The 20,838-nt window shown below is 41.4% G+C and overlaps 1 protein-coding gene across 1 annotated transcript in view; it reads left to right on the top strand.

The window, feature by feature from the left end:
- Positions 1-20,838, top strand: part of PLB1 (phospholipase B1) — a 105,735-nt gene that overhangs the window by 42,526 nt on the left and 42,371 nt on the right. The window contains exons 23-37 of the mRNA XM_075863770.1: positions 150-215; positions 627-727; positions 3,467-3,548; positions 3,634-3,738; positions 3,926-4,021; positions 5,500-5,571; positions 5,966-6,031; positions 6,927-6,987; positions 7,123-7,181; positions 7,804-7,877; positions 9,426-9,469; positions 10,747-10,855; positions 15,694-15,745; positions 17,700-17,780; positions 19,947-20,012. Coding sequence (XP_075719885.1) covers positions 150-215; positions 627-727; positions 3,467-3,548; positions 3,634-3,738; positions 3,926-4,021; positions 5,500-5,571; positions 5,966-6,031; positions 6,927-6,987; positions 7,123-7,181; positions 7,804-7,877; positions 9,426-9,469; positions 10,747-10,855; positions 15,694-15,745; positions 17,700-17,780; positions 19,947-20,012 — 1,134 coding nt within the window. The remainder of the gene's footprint in view (positions 1-149; positions 216-626; positions 728-3,466; positions 3,549-3,633; positions 3,739-3,925; positions 4,022-5,499; positions 5,572-5,965; positions 6,032-6,926; positions 6,988-7,122; positions 7,182-7,803; positions 7,878-9,425; positions 9,470-10,746; positions 10,856-15,693; positions 15,746-17,699; positions 17,781-19,946; positions 20,013-20,838) is intronic.

Here is a 20,838-nt window from a genome sequence, read left to right as displayed (position 1 = left end):
CTGACACCTTGCTATCAATCCCGTCCACAAGGTCATCAATATGACCATTTGTTCTCAAGCAAAAGAGCTTACACTAAGTAGCCACACTTTTTATACATTTGTCATAAGTGAAAAAAATAGATTGTAACTCATTCATTATATTTTACCAGGTATATCATTCTCCAGAAAAGTTTGTGTCCCGCCTTAAGGAGGCTCTGGACTATCTGCAGCAAGAGGTACGGTACATTGCTTTACAAAGAAACATGAGATATAGCGAGATTCTTGCATGATCTTTTTCTATCGAACTGTCCAAACTTTTATTCATCCTGAAAAAGGAAGTGCAGTGGACTTGGAAACCATGTCCACGGCGGAGAATCCAGAATTTCGGTGGACCTCCAGTCCCTGGTAGATTCTGGCAGACCTGATAGTCCAGTCCCATTGGTTCAGCACTTTTACTTCCGCATAATGATGGCAGAATTCTGCAGTAGAATTTTATTTGACCAGATCCAATATGCATTGACTAAGGCCAAGCTTGGCACCTGGGAGGTAATCTGCATCATCCATTATAGTTGCAAGGGAGAAGACGAGCAAATTTTTGTCACTAGTCCTCAACTTTTTGGTTCAATCAATGTTTTCTTTCCACACAGGTTCCAAGGATGTTTGTCAATCTGGTGACAATTTTGGACATTTTGCCCCTGAAGGAACTCTACTATAATAAGGATACTCACTGCCCGGAGCAACTCATGAGGTTAGTCTCATAAAGGTCTATGTTGCCGGTAAAAAGTTCTCCAGTTCGGTTTATCCAATATTGCAAGTCTAGAAACTGATCTCGGGGCATAGTAAGGCACCTATTGTAACCAATGGATATCCATACTTTCACCTATTACATGGGCCAATGATCGGGCAAACGAGTGTTCATTCGAACGCTCGTTCCCGATCATTGCCCTTAGCCGATGAACGAGCAAATGGCTGATCGTATCGTTCATGCAGCGCAAAATATTATTGTTATTGGCAGCACATCTCCCTATGTAAACTGGGACATATGCTGCCGACATGATTGAAATGTATGGGGATGAGCGATCGTAGTAACAAGCGCTTGTCCTTATACATAGCTCCTTGTGGAAGGAGCAAACGAGCGCCGATCAACGAGCTGTCTCGTTGATCGGCACTCGTTTTTACGCCCCAATATTGGCCGGTGTAAAAGGACCCTAATAACAAAACATTTATAAAGCAGTATGTGAGATATTCATGCAGAAATGAATCGATACATAGGGTCAAAGTGTAGAACAAAAATAGACCTAAACACAAGGATTGGATCTCCGTGCAGGGTTTAATCCCACATCTTTATGGCTCCTTATCAGTAATGGAGCTAATTACTTGGTGTATACACTTGTTCAATGTCATCTCTGAAAACCCTGACCTAACGAAGAGAAGATACCGAGGCCTCTAATTATTTACAGACGTTTTCTGATCATTAATGGTTAACCTATGGAAGGTCCAGGTCATAATCTGACCAACTAAAACAGGTCTATAACTGGTCTACATTCAGGTCACACATCCAGAGTTTAGGACTATCATTTGAATAGAATTCCTCCATAATATCCTGTCTTCTGTTTGGGTGTTTGGTCTTCCCAGTGTTGAGCTCATTATTTCTGATTGTCTCCATCCGTCTTGTTGATGGTTGCCCGCTTCTATTTTTGCCTTCAACCTTTCACCACATAATTATATTTTCCATAGATTTGGGTCTCCTCGTAATACGTCGGTAATAAAAAAAAAAAACCAGTCCTGTTTTGTGGTTTCACAGGATTTTCAATTATTACCCTATTCTTGACCCCAACCACTCATCAAAACGTAGGTGCAGCGGCTCTTCCTAGGGTGCGATGTTCCAATTTTGAGTGGTTGTAGTAGATTTTGTAATTTTAATTTAGTAATTGTAATGACGGGGGTGGGGAGCCAGACAAGTGAGCCCTAATCTACCCGCCACTCAGTCCCTGCCTACTTGCAACGACCCGCCCTAGGCGACGGGGTACAACTGGGCGACGGTCCCTACGCTCAATAAGTGCACGACAGACAAACAGACAAGGGTACACAGAGCTAGGGGGAGAAAGGGGCAGTTGCCCACGGCAACACCGTGAGCAACAAGAGAAGTGAACAAGCCGAGTCAAACCAGGAGTGTACGAGGTGCCAAACGCAGAGCAGGAGAGTAGTGAACAAGCCGAGTCAAACCAGGAGTGTACAAGGTACCAAACGCAGAGCAGGAGAGTAGTCAGTAAGCCAGGGTCAGTATGGAGCAGGATCAAATAGTAGAAGCTGTAGCAGGGCCAGGAAACCACACGAGAAGAATCACAAGCAAAGGAGGAACAGGAAAGGCAGGTATACATAGACAGAGGGCGGGAGCTAGCTCCGTCTGGCCAGGCTGTGATAGGCTCTCCCACTCCTAAGCCTGCCATCCTGAGTGGTGGAAGATGGAGTTAGTCTCACAGACATTAGAAGCAGGTGCAGACTGATTACCTATGGGCGTGGATACAGAAGCTGTGCCTGGCAGATCCTTTACAGTAATTTTATTTATTTGTGTATGTCGCAATGATAATACAAGATATTTACTCTAGTACCGGTATGATTTAAATGAAGCCACATTATAGGAATGTTATAGGGCTAACACCCAAAATGGGAAGTTCTAGTCATGTGAACGTGGCTTCGTTTAGTTGGGGAGGCTTGGGCACACTCTTTGGGGGCATTAAAGGGAACCTTTCACATGCCCATACATGTGCAGCTGAGTCCAGCATGTAATGGGCAGTGCTTTACAAACACTGTCTCACTTGAAATAATTTTTATAACTTCCTCCGTTATTTAGATATCGGTGCCGCTATATTTAGTGCCCAATATGTAAATATCTTCCTGAACTGTCAATGAGGCGTGTAATTGGCAAGGGGGCGTGTTACTATCGCTGTGACACTGTCCAATCAGCTACGGACAGTGTCCCAGCTGCTGGTGCTGTGTGATCTCTCTCGCGAGATCACACAGTGTTTACTTCAAGGTCTGACAAGAAATGGGGAGGAGAGCATGCGCGCGCACACGCACTGCTCCTCCGCCGCCGCCATGGAAGAGAAGAAGCGGCAGGAGTATTGTCGGCAGCGACATCGGAGCTGTGTGCGCATGCGTATGGGCGCGCATGCTCTCACTCTTCAGCTCTCGTCAGACCGTGACGGAAACCCTGTGTGATCTCGCGAGAGAGATCACACAGCACAAGCAGCTGTGACACTGTCCGTAGCTGATCGGACAGTGTCACAGCGATGTTACACGCCCCCTTGCCATTTACAGGCTCCATTGACAGTTCAGGGGGTTATTTACATATCGGGCGCCAAATATAACGGCACCAATATCTAAATAACGGAGGAAGTTAGAAAAATTTGACTGGTCCTGTCTCTAATATAAAAAAGAAAAATAAGGATGAATGACAGACCGATATAAATGTGTCTTTCCGCAGTGCGTTGTGCGGATGTGTGGTCGATAACCCTGAAGGTTCGGTTGAAATTTCCACTGTTAAATTATTTAACAAGCAATATCAAGTAAGTATTCAGACATTTTTATACTAATCCAGTATATAAAAGGAATAAAAATAATAAAAAAAATATATAATTCAATTATTTTTAGGAAAAGACTCGCCAGTTGGTAGAGAGCGGACTGTACGACATCAAAGAAGATTTCACCGTTGTCATTCAGCCACTTTTGGAGCGTCTTGTAATACCAAAAAATGATGTAAGCAATTTATGTCAAAACTTAAAGCAAACCCTATACAGCCTCTTAAAATAATTGTTCAAGAATGAAGGTGGGCGATAACAAGTACCTCTGACCCTACGGGGCTCTCCCTTCTGAAGGGACCATCTGTAGAATATTTTTGGTTTACAAAGTCTAATCTACAGAGTTATGTTTGTGTTCTATATAGAAAGGCGTGCCTGACAGATCCTTCATGGCTCCAGATTGTTTCCATTTTGGAGAGAAAGCTCACGCTCAGGGTGCACGTGGTTTATGGAAAAACATGGTGAGTTCACAATTTCAGATTTCATCTCTGGCATGTACTGATCTGTAATCACACTCAGAATTATATTACACACCCATTATAAACCGCTGCAGAAAATCATGCCACCGCCATGCAATCTCTATAGACAAACTTTGCTTCTAGTATTAATATTATTATTAGTATTATTATATTCTGGATCTGCCCCGGTCACCTGTAAGTGTTATTATCTGCTAGATTTTCCCCAGTCACCTGTGTTATTATTATCTGCTAGATCTGCCCCAGTCACCTGTAAGTTTTATTATTATCCTCTAGATCTGCCCCGGTCACCTGTAAGTGTAATTATTTTCTGCTAGTTCTGCCCTGGTCAGGTGTAAGCGTTATTATTATCTGCTAGATCTGCCGTGGTCACCTGTAAGTGCTTTTATAATCTGTTAGATCTTCCCCTCTCACCTGTAAGTGTTATTATTATCTGCTAGATCTGCCCTGGTCACCTGTAAGTATTATCTGCTAGATCTCCTCTATTCACCTGTAAGTGCTATTATCTGCTAGATCTGCCATGGTCACCTGTAAGTGCTTTTATAATCTGTTAGATCTTCCCCTCTCACCTGTAAGTGTTGTTATTATGTGCTAGATCTGCCCTGGTCACCTGTAAGTATTATCTGCTAGATCTCCTCTATTCACCTGTAAGTGCTAGTATCTACTAGATCTGCCCCGGTCACCTGTAAGTGTTATTATTATCTGCTAGATCTGCCGTGGTCAGCTGTAAGTGCTTTTATTATCTGTTAGATCTTCCCCTCTCACCTGTAAGGGTTGTTATTATTATCTGCTAGATCTTCTCTATTCACCTGTAAGTGCTATTATCTGCTAGATCTGCCCCGGTTACCTGTAAGTGCTTTCATTATCTGTTAGATCTTCCCCGGTCACCTGTAAGTGTTATTATTATGTGCTAGATCTGCCCCGGAAACCTGTATGTGCTATTATTATCTGATAGATGTTCCCTAGTCACCTGTATGTGCTATTATTATCTGCTAGATGTTCCCTAGTCACCTGTAAGTGCTATTATTGTGAAGCGTGTAGGACTAACAACAGCTTAGTTACAAAGCAGTAGACCACGCAAACTCACAGAGCGGGGAAGTCGAGTGCTGAAAAACATGGCGTGTAATAATCGCCTGTCCTCTGTTGTATCACTCACTATAGAGATCCACACTGGCTCCAGAAGGGACATCAGCAGCAGAACTATGTGTCCGGAGCTCATTAAATGGGTTTCCATTGTCACTGCACACAAGCCTGAGATGGCATAAACCAGCACCATTTTGTTTGTTTTTTTACACCTTTCCATTCCCTCCTGTATATGGACCTCGCTACAATTTTTTTTTTTAATGAGGCTTCTTTTTTTTAGGTGTTTATTAATTTGAAAACATTTTGCATGTCCATATATAAGGGTTATCCACTGTCCCATAAGGTTATTCTCTTCATTAATTATTTTTTTCTTCTCTTAGTTTGAGCTTGTCGGAAAGAAGACCGATAACCAGGCGCTGAATGAGGACATTGGTATTTTTTGCCCCCCTGAGGTAGGAGTCCTAGATTTAGACCTAAAGGGGTCGAAAGGAGTTAGAAAACATGGTTGCTTTCTATCAGAAACTGTGCCACACCTGTCCATGGGTTGTGTATTATATTGCAGCTCGGCTTCATTGAGCTGACGTAGGCTGAGCTGCAATACCACACACAACCTGTGGACAGGCGTGGCACTGTTCTTGGAAATAATCAGCCATGTCTTTCTAACCCTATACAACCCTTTCAATATCTATTATAAGTTATTAAAATAACTTGTTCAGTTGCATACAATTAAAATACATTTATTTAAGTGTCTGATTCAATATTGACTAATGACCCAAAGACATTCAAAGGAACTTGTGAAATAGTGAATAGTCACTATCTAATATTAAATATATTTTTTTTCTTTAGAATGACCCTTATGTGAAGACTGCGAAAAACAGCAACTATGCTTATCCCAACATTACTCTACACCCAGTGAGTATTCATAGTATTATTAATAAGCGTCTGATGTCTATTTCAGTTTTCGTGTAGATCACCATCTTCAACATTGCGCTGCCAGGACAATTTTCCCACTTTCTACATTTACAAATAACCCCGGAATAATAAAATAGAAAAACTGTATCCCCATACCCATCTATTTTCTGAAATTAAACACCTGGCACGTTGTGAAAATGTCACCCAGTACTTTACAGTCCTGGGCGCCTTCGTGCAATTTTGCATCAAAGTGTAACATGTTGTAAAAAATGCATAAAAATTCGTATTTGTGGCTAAAAGTCTGATCCAATCAAAGCCTGAGACGCACAACATCTACTAACAATAAAAGTTCGGGATGTGCAGAGTTCATACATGTCACTTATGTCTATATACAAATATCCTCACATAATTACCAGAGCTGAAGAGACAAATAGTCTCCATGATCCAGAGGTCGTTAACATCCGAGCCGACAAATAGCATGCTTGGGCACAGGGGGTGATTAGACGTGTAACTGCTCCTCTTCTCACTATGTTGTAGGAAACAAGACCCCCCCTAAATGTGACAATCAGAGAGTTATATACCCTCTCACTGGTAAAGGAGGTGATACCATAAAGAAAAACTCCTGTATTTGCCTACTTCAGGGTCGCTGGAGGCTGTACAGGAGAGATACAGTAACAGGCTGCGATCTTTCTTCCTGCTCTCACTTGCAGCTTCTTCCCTCTCTCTCCCCTACACAGACACAGAACCAACTTTTCAGAAATAACTGTAATATTAGCAAACAAGGATTGTGGAATTACAACCTTGAAATGACAATAAAATAATAAAGTATAAGGAACATTTTTGCAAAATGTATCGTAATTATTGAAATATACTCATTCAGTGTTATGTATTCTAGGTGCAAGGGAGCAAACTGGAATGTGCCGACCTCAGTCCATCTAATCCGAAACCCACTTCCGGTAACACACGAATAACCCTACGATTCAGTTCACTTTTCTGAACCTTTCTGTTCTACTGATTGGCTTTTTGGATTAAATCGGTTTTATTGCATCTATACAGATGTGGATTATTAACGATTTTTCCTCTATTTCCAGTTCACAAACTACGGCCGGCAGATATCACCGTTGTCGCAGCACTTGGCGATTCCCTGACTGTAAGAAATTGTAATATGTAATTTAGGAAATGTAATACATAGTGACCTATGAGTGAGTTTTGACTAATTCATATTATTCTAGGCCATACCATAGGTTAAAGGGGCGGGGCTGTCCCACAGAGGGGTGTCACCCTATGGTAATGTCTTTGAATTGGCCCTCACGCAAAGTTACTAATTTAGGCAAACGATCAAAAAGACCAAAACAGCCTTCTAATAATTAGATCCCCCACACCTACACCTGGCATGAGACCCCTCTAAAGAATTGCTGTTAATAATTAAATTCTATATATTTTTGGATAACATGTAGATTTGTGTATTAACCCATTGAGGACCAGCTCCGTAAAAGTACATAACTATCAATAAAAATGATTCATTAGGGTGGATCTATACTAGACAGGACGCTAGAATGAGATCCAGTTGGTGGAGAGAATACATCGTGGTATTGCGCACCCTTGTTTAGTGATGACCTACTCTTCATGTTTCTCTTAACATATCAGGATAACCCGGAATTTACATAAACCTGTTATTATTGTTGCCCTTCAAAAATACCTGATGATCTTATATAATAAATATGTTCCTACCATTAATATAAAATAACTCTTTGCATGTTAATATATTTCAGGCCGGTAATGGAATTGGCTCCAAACCCAACGATGTATTGGATGTAATCAAAGAATATCGTGGATTATCATGGAGGTAATACTATTGTTTGATAATAAATAATAAAAACAAATCATAAGCGACACACAAAATTCCACAAATCTTGTCATTTTGATATAGTATAGAAAAATATATGAAATGTTTTCACAAAGGATGGTGTATTCAGATAGAAGGAGAGATAGACATGAGATAGATAGATATGAGATAGATAGATAGATAGATATGAGATAGATAGATATGAGAGAGATAGAGAGAGAGAGATAGATATGAGATAGATAGATATGAGATAGATAGATATGAGATAGATAGATATGAGATAGATAGATATGAGATAGATAGATATGAGATAGATAGATATGAGATAGATAGATATGAGATAGATAGATAGATAGATAGATAGATAGATAGATAGATAGATAGATAGATAGATAGATAGATAGATATGAGTGAGACAGATAGATAGATAGATAGATAGATATGAGTGAGACAGATAGATAGATAGATATGAGTGAGACAGATAGATAGATAGATAGATATGAGATAGATAGATAGATAGATAGATAGATATGAGTGAGACAGATAGATAGATAGATATGAGATAGAGAGATAGATAGATAGATGGATATGAGTGAGACAGATAGATAGATAGATAGATAGATAGATATGAGTGAGACAGATAGATAGATAGATAGATAGATAGATATGAGATAGATATGAGATAGAGAGATAGATATGAGATAGAGAGATAGATAGATAGATATGAGATAGATAGATAGATAGATATGAGAGATAGATAGATAGATATGAGTGAGATAGATAGATAGATAGATAGATAGATAGATAGATAGATAGATAGATAGATAGATAGATAGATAGATATGAGATAGATAGATAGATATGAGTGAGACAGACAGATAGATAGATAGATAGATATGAGTGAGACAGATAGATAGATAGATAGATATATAGATATGAGAGATAGATAGATAGATAGATAGATAGATAGATAGATAGATAGATAGATAGATAGATAGATAGATAGATAGATAGATAGATAGATAGATAGATATGAGAGAGAGATAGATAGATAGATGGATATGAGTGAGATAGATAGATAGATAGATAGATAGATAGATAGATAGATATGAGATAGATAGATAGATAGATAGATAGATAGATATGAGTGAGACAGATAGATAGATAGATAGATATGAGATAGATAGATAGATAGATAGATGGATATGAGTGAGACAGATAGATAGATAGATAGATAGATAGATAGAGAGAGATTCTATATAATGAACAAGTTTATCACATTACTGTTGCAATCTAGTACAAAAATAGAACATTTGGCGAGCCAGCCAGGATAAAGTGTATTTTGGTGGACCACACAAATATACACAATTGCAAGGAGTGTTCTAAAAATGTTTTAGTTAAAATATTATTATAGCTAAGATTAATTGATACCTGGATTACATTTGTTCTCATTTAGAAGTATAAAAAAAACAATTTATGCAACAAACAGGGAGAGAAGTAGAACGTAAGGTCGGAAATATAACAACCAACTATTTCAATATGTTTCAGCATTGGAGGAGATTCTACTCTAGACCAAGTCACCACCTTACCGAGTAAGTACAATACAGCAATCTGGAAATGATGTATTGATGACATTAAAGGGGTTGTCTCATGAAGACAACTCCTTCTATAATAATAGCCACCCCAGCGATAATTTGGCCATACATTTACCCTGGAGCAGCCATTACAGGATTGACATCCATTCATATAAATGGCCAACTATGTAATATATGGACTGGCCGGGTCCACCAGAGCAGCTCTCCACTCTGGCTCATAGAGGATGGTCCCACTCTATGAGGTCCATATGCCTTATTAGGTCTTTATCTGACAACCCCTTTAAATAGATTCGAGGCCTACTGCCACCACTAGGGGGAGTTTGAGCTTACTACAAACATTTTTACATTGAGCTGAATATTAAGATAGAATACAGAAATCTCCCCCTAGTGGTGGCTGCAGGCAGCCAGAATCTTATCATTTAACTTTATGTGTATTCAGGGAATTTGGAGCTTTGTATCAGAAAAATAACGCTCCAACTGCTATACAGATATATTAAGAAATGAATTAGTAAAGAATTGGACTTAAAAAGTGATATAGTGTTAGAAAGTCAACATTCACTTTAAGGCTGCGTTCACACGGGGCGGATACGCTGCGAAAAATCACGCAGCATATCCTCCCTGTGCGCCAATGTTTCATCCCAGGAGACTGCCGCAACCTGTGATTGGCAGCAGCGGCGGTCACATGGCATGAAACGTCATCCCCGGAGGCCGGCCCTCTAATATCATCCAGGCCGGCCTCCTTGGCTGACGTTACATCCCATGTAACCGCCGCTACAGTCTGTGATTGGCTGCAGCGGTCACATGGGATAAAATGTCATCCCAGGAGGCTGCGCTGGAGGAGGAAACACAGACTTCTGGGTAAGTATATAGGATTTTTTTATTTTTCTGAGTTGCTTTTTTTTGCAGCGGAATTGCTACGAATCCGCCACAAAAAAATGCAACAACTGCTATTTGTTGCGGATTTTACCTCCCCATTGAATTCAATGGGGAATAAAACCCTGCACCGCAGGTAAATTTCTGAGCGTTTTTTTGCTACTGTAAATGCTGCATTACAGAGTGCATCAAAGTTAACATATCAGGTTCACCAGTGAGAGAGACACTTTATTTTCTTTGTAGATCTGATCTATTAATGCCATATACCCTAACAGGTCGAATGTGTGCAAAGCGGCCATATATAGTATAGGATATGGACAGATTTGAATGTTACTTCTGCACTTATAATGTCACTTGCAATGCTAATCCTTACCATGGACTGTTCCTTTCTGTTTTTAAAGATATTCTACGAGAGTTCAACCCCTTTATCACTGGATACTCGATAGAGGCTGGAAGTAACAACTCGCACAGCTCCTTTCTCAATAGGGCCGTCCCCGGGGCTAAAGCTTTGTAAGAACTTGACATTTTCTCAATCATTATCTTCTTAATGGAGAAAACGAGTTTATTTCACAATTGCAGAAGTTGTAACTCAAATAACAATATACATGACGGTATCAGTACATATAATAATGAGTGATGACCAGTTCAGGACTTACATCTCAGATTGTCTGACAACTTAGATTCCGCCCATCAAGTAGGCCACACCCTAAATCATGTATGACTATGAAATGTTTTTTTTTGCTCTTACAAAATAATGCAGAACATTACATTGCGCTTCTCATAAGATCTAGAACTCTCTGAAGTCTTCCCCTTGTCCCTCTCTGGGAGTCCTCCTATGCCACCCTTCCCTTGTCCCTCCCTGGTTCTCCTCCTCTGCAGCCTTCTCCTTGTCCTTCCCTGGGTGTCCTCCTCTGCCCCCTTGCCTTGTCCCTCCCCGGGTGTACCCTTATGCCGCCCTTCCCTTGTCCCTACCTGCGTGATCTTCTCTGCGGACTTTCCCTTGTCCTTCCCTGGGTGTCCTCCTCTGCCCCCTTGCCTTGTCCCTACCTGGGTGTCCTTCTCTGTGGCCTTTCCCTTGTCCTTCCCCCGAGTGTCCTCCACCACTGCCGCCCTTGCCTTGTCCTTTCCTGGGTGTCCTCCTCCCCTGCCGCCCTCGCCTTGTCCTTTCCTGGGTGTCCTCCTCCCCTGCTGCCCTCACCTTGTCCTTCCCTGGGTGTCCTCCTCCTCTGCCGCCCTCGCCTTGTCCTATCCTGGGTGTCCTCCTCCTCTGCCGCCCTCGCCTTGTCCTTCCCTGAGAGTCCTCCTCCCCTGCCGCCCTCACCTTGTCCTATCCTGGGTGTCCTCCTCCTCTGCCGCCCTCGCCTTGTCCTTCCCCGAGAGTCCTCCTCCCCTGCCGCCCTCGCCTTGTCCTTTCCTGGGTGTCCTCCTCCCCTGCCGCCCTCGCCTTGTCCTTTCCTGGGTGTCCTCCTCCCCTTTCGCCTTCCCATTAAAAATTCCTATTTATTGCTAAAATAGTTAGATAAAAAAATAGACATATTTGGTATCACTGCATTTGTAACAACGTGTATAATAAAGTTACAATGTTATTTATACCGCACCGTAAACTAAAAGGCATAAAACATTTTTCCAAAAACAACGGCGGAACAACTTTTTCCCATTAAATCCCTCTAAAAAAATGAAAAATGCATTTATTCTGCAAAAGTAGTAAAGTACAAAATATACTATACATAACTGGTATTGGCATAAGTGTAAGGAACTGTAGAATAAAATTAACATGTTATTTAAACTTTGCGATAAATATAAAAAATATCCAATGGCGGAAATGCTGTTTCTTTTCTCCCGCCCCCCAAAACATTGATAAAAGTTCATCAGTGAGTTAAAGATACCCAAAAATGGTAACATTTAAAAATATAACGCGTCCAGCAAAAAAAAAAGCCCTCCCATGGCTATGTTGATGGTAAAATACTTACGGCTCTTGGAATACGACAATTAAAAAAATGGAAAAAAAAAATGCTTCGTCCTTAACCCCTTCCCGCAAATGGGTGTGACTGTATGTCCTGATTAACAGTACATTCCCGCAATAGGGCGTACAGTCACGCCCTGTAGATGAAGCGGGCACAGGAGCTGTGCTCGCTTCATCTTCAGCGGGTGTCAGCTGTAATATACAGCTGATATCCAGCGGCAACGGTGGCGATGGCAGTTACCGCTGATCGCCGCCGTTTAACCCCTTAAATGCGGCAGTCAATAGCGACTGCCGCATCTAAGTGGTTGACAGAGGGAGGGGGCTCTCTCTGTACCCGACCGAACCCCCCGCGAGAGATCGCGGGTGCTGATGGTTGCTATGACAACCTGGAAGCCTAGCAACGGCTTCCTGGTCGGCCAGGTACGGAAGCCTATTAGGTCCTGCCCAAGGCAGGACCTAATAGGCTAATTGTCAGATGACGAATGACAGTTACAATACACTGCACTACACAACATAGGTACATACATAAGTAGTGCAGTGTATTGACACGGGGATCAGAAGACCAGATCTTCCAGTCCCCAGGTAAGTGTACAAAAAAATGTTTAAGAAAAATAAATATATAAAACGTTTTAAGTAATAAAAACAATAATCGCCCTGTTTTCCTGATCAACTCCTTTCTAATTAGAAAAATGAAAAAAAAAACTATACATAATCGGTATCGCCCCGCAGAATAAAGATAACATGTTGTTTTATACCGCACGGTGAACACTGTAAAAAAGTAAAAACAAAGCAGTGCCACATAAAGTAGACATACGGGATATGGGAACTAGTGACTATTTTTTGTGGTATTACTAACGTACAAATCTAGGATAGAACCGGCATTAAACACACAAATATATTCCAACATGACGGGGGATACTGGTAGCGCCTGATATCTCCCCCGACATAACCGGCCCGTGTATATCCAGGGTCGGATCATTTTCTATACATGTCTAATGATGCAGATCTTCACAGTCCTGTGCGCTGGGTTTATACAACAGATAAATGTACATTTTACAGCGTGCAGTAAAACAACCATTAACACCCATTATGTAACTGATTGACAAGTCGCACACGCAGGTCTCATTACTTACCAACCGTCTTATCACTTCTGGGCGCGGGGGAACTAAAGTGGAAGTCCTGTTTAGTGTAAGTAAATGGTATAATAAAAGGATCGCCGGTACGATCATTCCTTCTATATACTGCTGCTTTCTTTTAACCCCTGAATGACCAGCCTACTTTAGGCGTACGGCCAGCCAATTTTTTAAGTTTTTCCCATCGTTGCATTCAATGAGCTATAATTTTCATTTTGCGTCGACGTAGCTGTTTATGGACTCGTTTTTTGCAGGACAAGTTGTATTTTTGTATAGCAGCATTTTGGGGTAAATTTTAATTGGGGGGGGGGGATAGAAAACAGCATTATTGCCAAACTTTTCTGCATCCCAAATTAAGCAGTTTACCGTGTGGTATAAATCACATAATACGTTTATTCAGCGGGTCGTTACGGTTGTGAAGATACCAAATTGATATACTTTTCTTATGTTTTACTACTCTTACACAGTAAAAACACTGGTTTTTTTCCAAAATGTATTCGTTTTTGTGTCTCCATATTTGAAGAGCCATAACTTTTTTATTTTTCCGCCGATGCAGCTGTTTGAGGGCTTTTCTTTTGTGTGACGACTTGTAGTTTTTATACCATTTTGGAGTAGATGTGACTTTTTATCACTTTTTATCTTAAGGCAGGATGAACAGAAAACAGCATTTCTGGCATAGTTTTTTTTATTTTTTACAGCGTTTGCCAAGCGGGTTAAATAACAAAATAGCTTTATAGCTGGGGTCGTTACGGACGCGGTGATATGAAATATGTGTAACTTTTTTTTTTGGGCATAATAAAGCATTTTGTAAGGGGGAAAAGTGGGTTTATCATTTTTTTACTTGGAATTTTTATTTATTTATTATAAACTTTATTACATTTTTTTTCCTTTTTTTATTAGTCCCACTAGGGGACTTTACTATGCGATTATAATTTTTTTGATCGCTTTTGCAATACACTGCAGTACTTCTGTATTCCAGTGTATTAGTGCCTGTCAGTGTAAAACTGACAGGCATCTGTTAAGCCATGCCTCTGGCTCTTTGTTTGCTGTAGGATTAACATAACCCTTCACTGGAAATAAGGAGCCAAACTCTGAAAAACAGACCCAGTCGTTACCCCTCCTCCACCAAGTGTTACAGTACACACTATGCTTTCTGGTAGGTAGCATTCTCCAGGCATCCGCAAAACCCAGATTTCTCAATCAGACTACCAGAAAGGGAGCCATGATTTATCAGTCCAAAGAACACGCTGCTCCAGAGTTCAGAGGTGACGTGCTTTACACCACTCCAGCCACCGATTGGCATTGTGCATGATACAGGTGACCGGGGCAGATCTAGCAGATAACAATAATAGCACTTACAGGTGACTGGGGCAGATCTAGCAGATAATAATAGCACTTACAGGTGACCAGGGCAGATCTAGTAGATAATAACAACACTTGCAGGTGACCAGGGCACATCTAGATGTTAATAACACTTACAGATGACGGGGCAGATCTAGCAGATAATAATAAAACTTTAAGGTGAGCAGGGCCCATCTAGATGATAACACATCCAAGTGCCCGGGAAGTTAATAATAACACTTACAGGTGACCGTGGCAGATCTAGCAGATAATAATAATAATAGCACTTACAGGTGACCAGGGCAGATCTAGTAGTTAATAACACTTACAAGTGACTGGGGCAGATCTAGTAGATAATAAAAACACTTACACTTGACCGGGGCACATCTAGCAGATAATAATAACCCTTACAGGTAACCGAGCAGTTCTAGCAGATAATAATAACACTTACAAGTGACCGGGACAGATCTAGCAAATAATAATAACACTTACAGGTGACCGGGGCAGATCTAGCAGATAATAATAACACTTACAGGTGCCCGGGCAGTTCTAGCAGATAATAACACTTACAGGTGACCGGGGCAGATCTAGCAAATAATAATAGCACAAATTAGACTTGTGGTAAAGGTGCCGTCCTATAACAGTGCCAAGTGTAAAGTCACTATTCTCTTCAGCACAACCCATACAACTAGCAATGTTTGTCCATGCAGATTGCATGACTGTGGACTTGATTTTATGTTTTTGGAGGGGAGTCCACATACTTTTGAACATATAGGGTATATATAGTATTTGTAGTTATTCAACATTTTATTTAGATTTAAACTTTAAAATGATGTTACATAATAGAGCTGTGTATATGGAGGCAAACTAAGAATATATTGTTCACAGAAAAACTGTCTTGTTGCTTTCAGTGATATGCCCGTTCAGGCACAAGCTCTGGTTGACCAGATGATGCAAGACAAGGTGTGTTAATGTATGATCCCGGAAATGTGTGTAGGATATAGATGTGTGTTAAAAGGTAAACTCCACAGAAACTGAAAATACAGTTATAGGACTATTTATCCCTAAACTCCCACCGTTCCAAATTTTATAAACATGGGAACTAGAGTGAGATACAGGAGCACGCCTTACAGCTTTCTATCCTCCGCACTGACCTCCCGCTGAGTGATAATATGAGGGGACCTTGTCACAGTTGAAGCCTCATTTTAAGGCTTGTTCCCATCTTATAAAGTGATGACATATGGCTAGGATATGATCAGTGGAGGTCCGAACTCTGAGACTCCCACCGATCTTAAGAATGAAGCAGCAGAAGTACTGATTTAGCCTGCCCCGTTCACCCGGCCACCCGCTGTTCAGGTAAACACATTGTAGTGGGGGCAGCACTAAATCAGTCCTGTGGCCCCTTCATTCTCAGGATTGGTGGTGGTCCCAGACTTCGGACCCCCACGATCATAAAGTGGTGGCATATCCTAGCCATATAATAAGGAAAAAATCTCTTTAACTAAAATCCTGGAAATTCACGGTAGACCGCTGTTAACCCTGAAATCTCACTCCTCGCGTGTCACGCTCATAGAGGTCCAGGAAGGTGAGATTGTTACACTCCCTGCTTTTGTAACTAGGCAGCAGGGCAGGAGAGGGTTAAAGGGGTTGTCTGAGCATGGGGCGGTTTTTGATACTGATAAACTATACACAGGATAGGTCATCAGTATATGATCGGTGGGAGTCCGACGTCGGGACCCCGCACCGATCATCTGTTCCGGCTGACTCCGACTATCGGACGTCCATGCCAGAAGAAGATGGCTCCGATCACAGGATCAGAGCTGCAGCACGGACGCTATACTATTCAAGTGAATAGGAGCAGAGCTGCAGTACGGCCACTATACAATGTACGGAGCCACCTGCTTCCGACACTGGCCACTGCATAATGTTCGGTGCCCAGTGGCAGCCGAAACAGCCGATCGGTGTGGGGTCGGGTGTCGGACCCCCACGATCATATACTGATGACCTATCCTGTGGATAGGTCATCAGTATGAAAAACTTCCCCATGCCCGGACAACCCCTTTAAGGCTGGGAGCTGTCTGTCACTCAGATGTTTCTGGTTCATGATTAGCTGAGAACCTATCAATTAGATCTGTCTTCTATTTAATCTGGATTTTTCCCAGGATCCTTTCCAGTAATCGTTTTTCTTCCTGCTTCCTTTGCTCTGTGCTGTGAGTATTCCTCGTTACCCCGCTTTGCTTTCTCCCTTATTGTTACTGTGTATGACTCGGACTGACTTGACATTTCTTTGCCCGCTGATTTAGTACCGCTGTTTAGATATACTGTGTATGACCTGGACTGTGATTTCTCTTTTGCCTGCTGATTTTGTACTGCGTTACCGCTCTGTTGGTGACCTTGGCTAGTCTGACTTCTCTACCTGTCCGCTCCACCTACCCACATTCGCCTGGTGAAATCAGGTCTGCTAGCTATCTTCCTAATATTAGGCTTGCCCTTTTCAGGGTGGTTTATCTGCTTTAGACATGGTCCTAGTTGCTTCAGGGGCGTCGCAGGGCTAGATCGCCACCTCTTGTCGAAAAGAACATCTAGCATCAAGTCTGGTAGTGGGTGCGCTTTTGCCAGATTAGTTACTTTTTGTCAGTACCATTACAGAGATATTGGGTGTTGTTTGGCAGGATCCTTACAATTGGGAGCTGGTAGTCACCGATGGTCACAAAGACTTTCAAGTGAAGTTCGTCAAATTCCTATCTCTGCTTTTGTCTGATCTTTTTCCTCTGAAAATTGACGAAGTGGGGTCAGGTGTCAGACTGACTTTCTGTTGTTTTTCCCAGACATAGGGAACATTGAATATACAATAACTGTAAATATAACTATAACATGATGATGAAACATTTATAAAAACATCTTTAATATTTTGCAGAGAATTCATTTTGAAAATGACTGGAAAGTGATCACAGTTTTTGTTGGAGCCAATGACCTGTGCGCTTCCTGTGCGGACAGCGTAAGTCATGATATTTAAGAATATCCAATACGATTTAATGCTTCTGTTAGGAATTCAAGATAGCAATAATGTAACAATCAATGATGAATGATATTGTGTCAGGGTTACAAAATATACTCCGATTGTCACTCCCCCCCCCCCCCCCCCACAGCAATAACGGAATGGATTCTCCTAGCCTATATGGAAGATCTGCTTCTCACTAGTTTGATACATTCAGTACTTAAAGGGAATGTGTTGCCAGCAAAACATGTTGTTTTTTTTTAGTTAAACAATTAGTGTGTAGGTGATTAAACATTGTTCTAATTTTTTTAATTTTTTTTCACGAGTCAGGAAATATTATAAATTGGATTCAATTTATAATATTTCCCAGCACTGGTCACTAGATGGAGCCATTCCCAAAATTGCAGCATTGCATGTGGTAAAGCAACCACATTGCTTTATGCTGCAAAATTGGGTAAAAATCCCTCGCTCTAGTGAGCTCTCAGAATCCCCCCCTCCTTTATCCTGGCTAGTGCCGGGAGAAACGAGGGGTTTGAACGGTCTAACCTCCTACACTGTGTGTCGCCATTTTTTGAGCTAACACACAGTGTAGTAGGTTTACATACAGTAGTAAACACACAGTAAAACACGAACATACATAGAAATAACTTACCTGCTCCTGCCGCCGCCGCTCCCTCCGGTCCATCCGCTCCGTCTGCTGCCGCTGCTCCATGTGCACAAGTCCGGAAGCCGCGACCGGAAGTAGTAATCTTACTGTCCGGCCGCGACTTCCGGTCCACAGGAAAATGGCGCCGGACGGCGCGCATTTCAAATTGAACTGTGTGGGATAGTGGATGGAACGGGCCCCGTTCACAGTCCCTATGGGACTGGAGCTGCCGTATTCCATGTCTGTATGTGTCGTTAATCGACACATACAGAAATGGAAAAAAAAATGGCAGCCCCCATAGGGAAGAAAAAGTGTAAAAATAAAAAAAAGTAACACACAAACACACAAATTAATGCAAACGTTTTTAATAAAGCACGAACATCTTTAACATATTAAAACATTTTTGGGGTGACACTGTTCCTTTAAAGGGTAACTAGACATTCGAAAACTTCTAAAATGTCATGTCATAGTGACATGTCAGAAGTTTTGATAGGTGGGGGTCCGAGCACTCAGACCCCCACCGATCGCTAAAACGAAGCGGCAGATGCGCTCGGGTGAGCGCTGAGCTGCTTTGTCTCTGATCAGCTTTTCTCGGAAAGCTGAGCAGTTGGTGTACAGGCTTATAGACTTTTTATTGAGCCCGTACACCAATTGCTCGGCTTTCCGAGAACAGCTGATCAGAGACAAAGTGGCTCAGCGCTCACCCGAGCGCTTCTGACCCTTCGTTTTAGCGATCAGTTAGGGTCTCAGTGCTCGGACCCCCACTGATCAAAACTTCTGACACGTCGCCATGACATCAGAAGTTTTTTGAACATTTAGTTACCCTTTAGACCAGGTTTAATGCCTATTTCTTTATTAGTTGCCTGTCTTGGATAGGTCTTTCGAGTTGTGTTATGTTTATTGCAATCAGGGGATCCTGTCCTAAATGATCACTCAAATTAATAATTACTATTAAGGGCGCACACAGAAACCATCGGGCTCCATAAACTCAGAGGGGGCCTCAATCAAATTCACAAAATTATTATTTTTTATGAATGTCAATGGTAACTTAATTTTATAATATATGTTTATGGTAGTCTGAGCTTTAATTTTCTGATAGAGAGCTTCAAATTCCCTGCATAGACATAGAGATAAATGGTAGAATTCTAGCTTCCGTAGCTGCCAGTAGGGGGAGCTTACTGCAGACAGATTTATACAGCTAGTATTAATCTTTAAATATTCAGTGAGCTCCCCCTAGTGGCAGCTGCAGGAAAAAGCCATGTGTGATTGGAAGCAGATAAAGTAGTTCAGTGTCCCATGACACCATATTGATCACGTGGTTTGCCTCTTTGGGATGTCACTGGCAAGGAAGCTTCATGGGTATCAGGTCACTCTGACTAGGCTCTTCCTTCATACACTACACATGATATTATTTGCCATGAGTGGAATATCTAAAACCAGTCTTTAAGTGAGTGTGAATACTTTCTTTACTGCACAGTATATCTGAAATTTCAACTAATGTCTTATTGTTTCCCCTCCAGAATGTGTTCTCGGCAGCAACTTACACCAACAACATCAGGAGGGCGCTCGATATACTGCACCAAAAGGTTGGTTTCTGTAGAATACTTGGGAAGAAGGCACAAACGACATAACACATATTTCCAGAGGTCCGTACATTACACAGTCCATAGATTTCTATGAAAATGATGTAATACGTAATTTTCCCTGTGGTGGCGCTGCAAGGGAAATAACCACTTGGCGCCAGGTTTCCCACAGATCTGTTACAGCAATGCTAGAATGTAATGACATCACTACAATGTTATGTCACAAAGAAATATGACAGAAAATGATAGTTAAAAAAATGTTTAAACGTAAAACTCGCCTAAAGAGACTAAAAATTAAAAAAAGATTTTATTCATTACTAAATAGTTTTTACAAAAAGTTGGTAAAAAGACATATACATATATGATCTCGTTACAATAACGTGATTGCGCCATTTAACGTGAATGGCGTAAAATAACACATGAAGAAACAGTTGCTTTTTTTAAGCATTCTGTTATTATAATAAATTCATATAAATGAAATGTTCCCCAAAAATGACTCATCAGTCTTAGAAATAAAAGTTACAGAAGAGGGAAAAATTAAAGGCGTGGTCAATTTTAGAAAATCCATTTCCATAACCCCTATTAGGGAATGCTGAGTTAATAGCGGGGTGGGGGGGGGGGGGGTTTCTCTGTACATAATCCTCATCTCTTGGTCAGGGTGGAGAGCGGTTACATAGAGCGTCTCTCTCTCTCTGGAGGACCTGTCCTGTCCTTTATTACACACACAACACATTGATATGAATGTGCACTGTGTAATACTTCATTTCTCCTGTGGTGGCGCTGCAGGGAAACTAAACACTTACTGGCAGGTTTCTCCACAGATCACAGC

Source organism: Rhinoderma darwinii, chromosome 4 (assembly GCF_050947455.1).
Source record: "Rhinoderma darwinii isolate aRhiDar2 chromosome 4, aRhiDar2.hap1, whole genome shotgun sequence".
Classification (NCBI taxonomy): Eukaryota; Metazoa; Chordata; class Amphibia; order Anura; family Rhinodermatidae; genus Rhinoderma; species Rhinoderma darwinii.
This window is presented reverse-complemented; position numbering and strand designations above follow the sequence as displayed.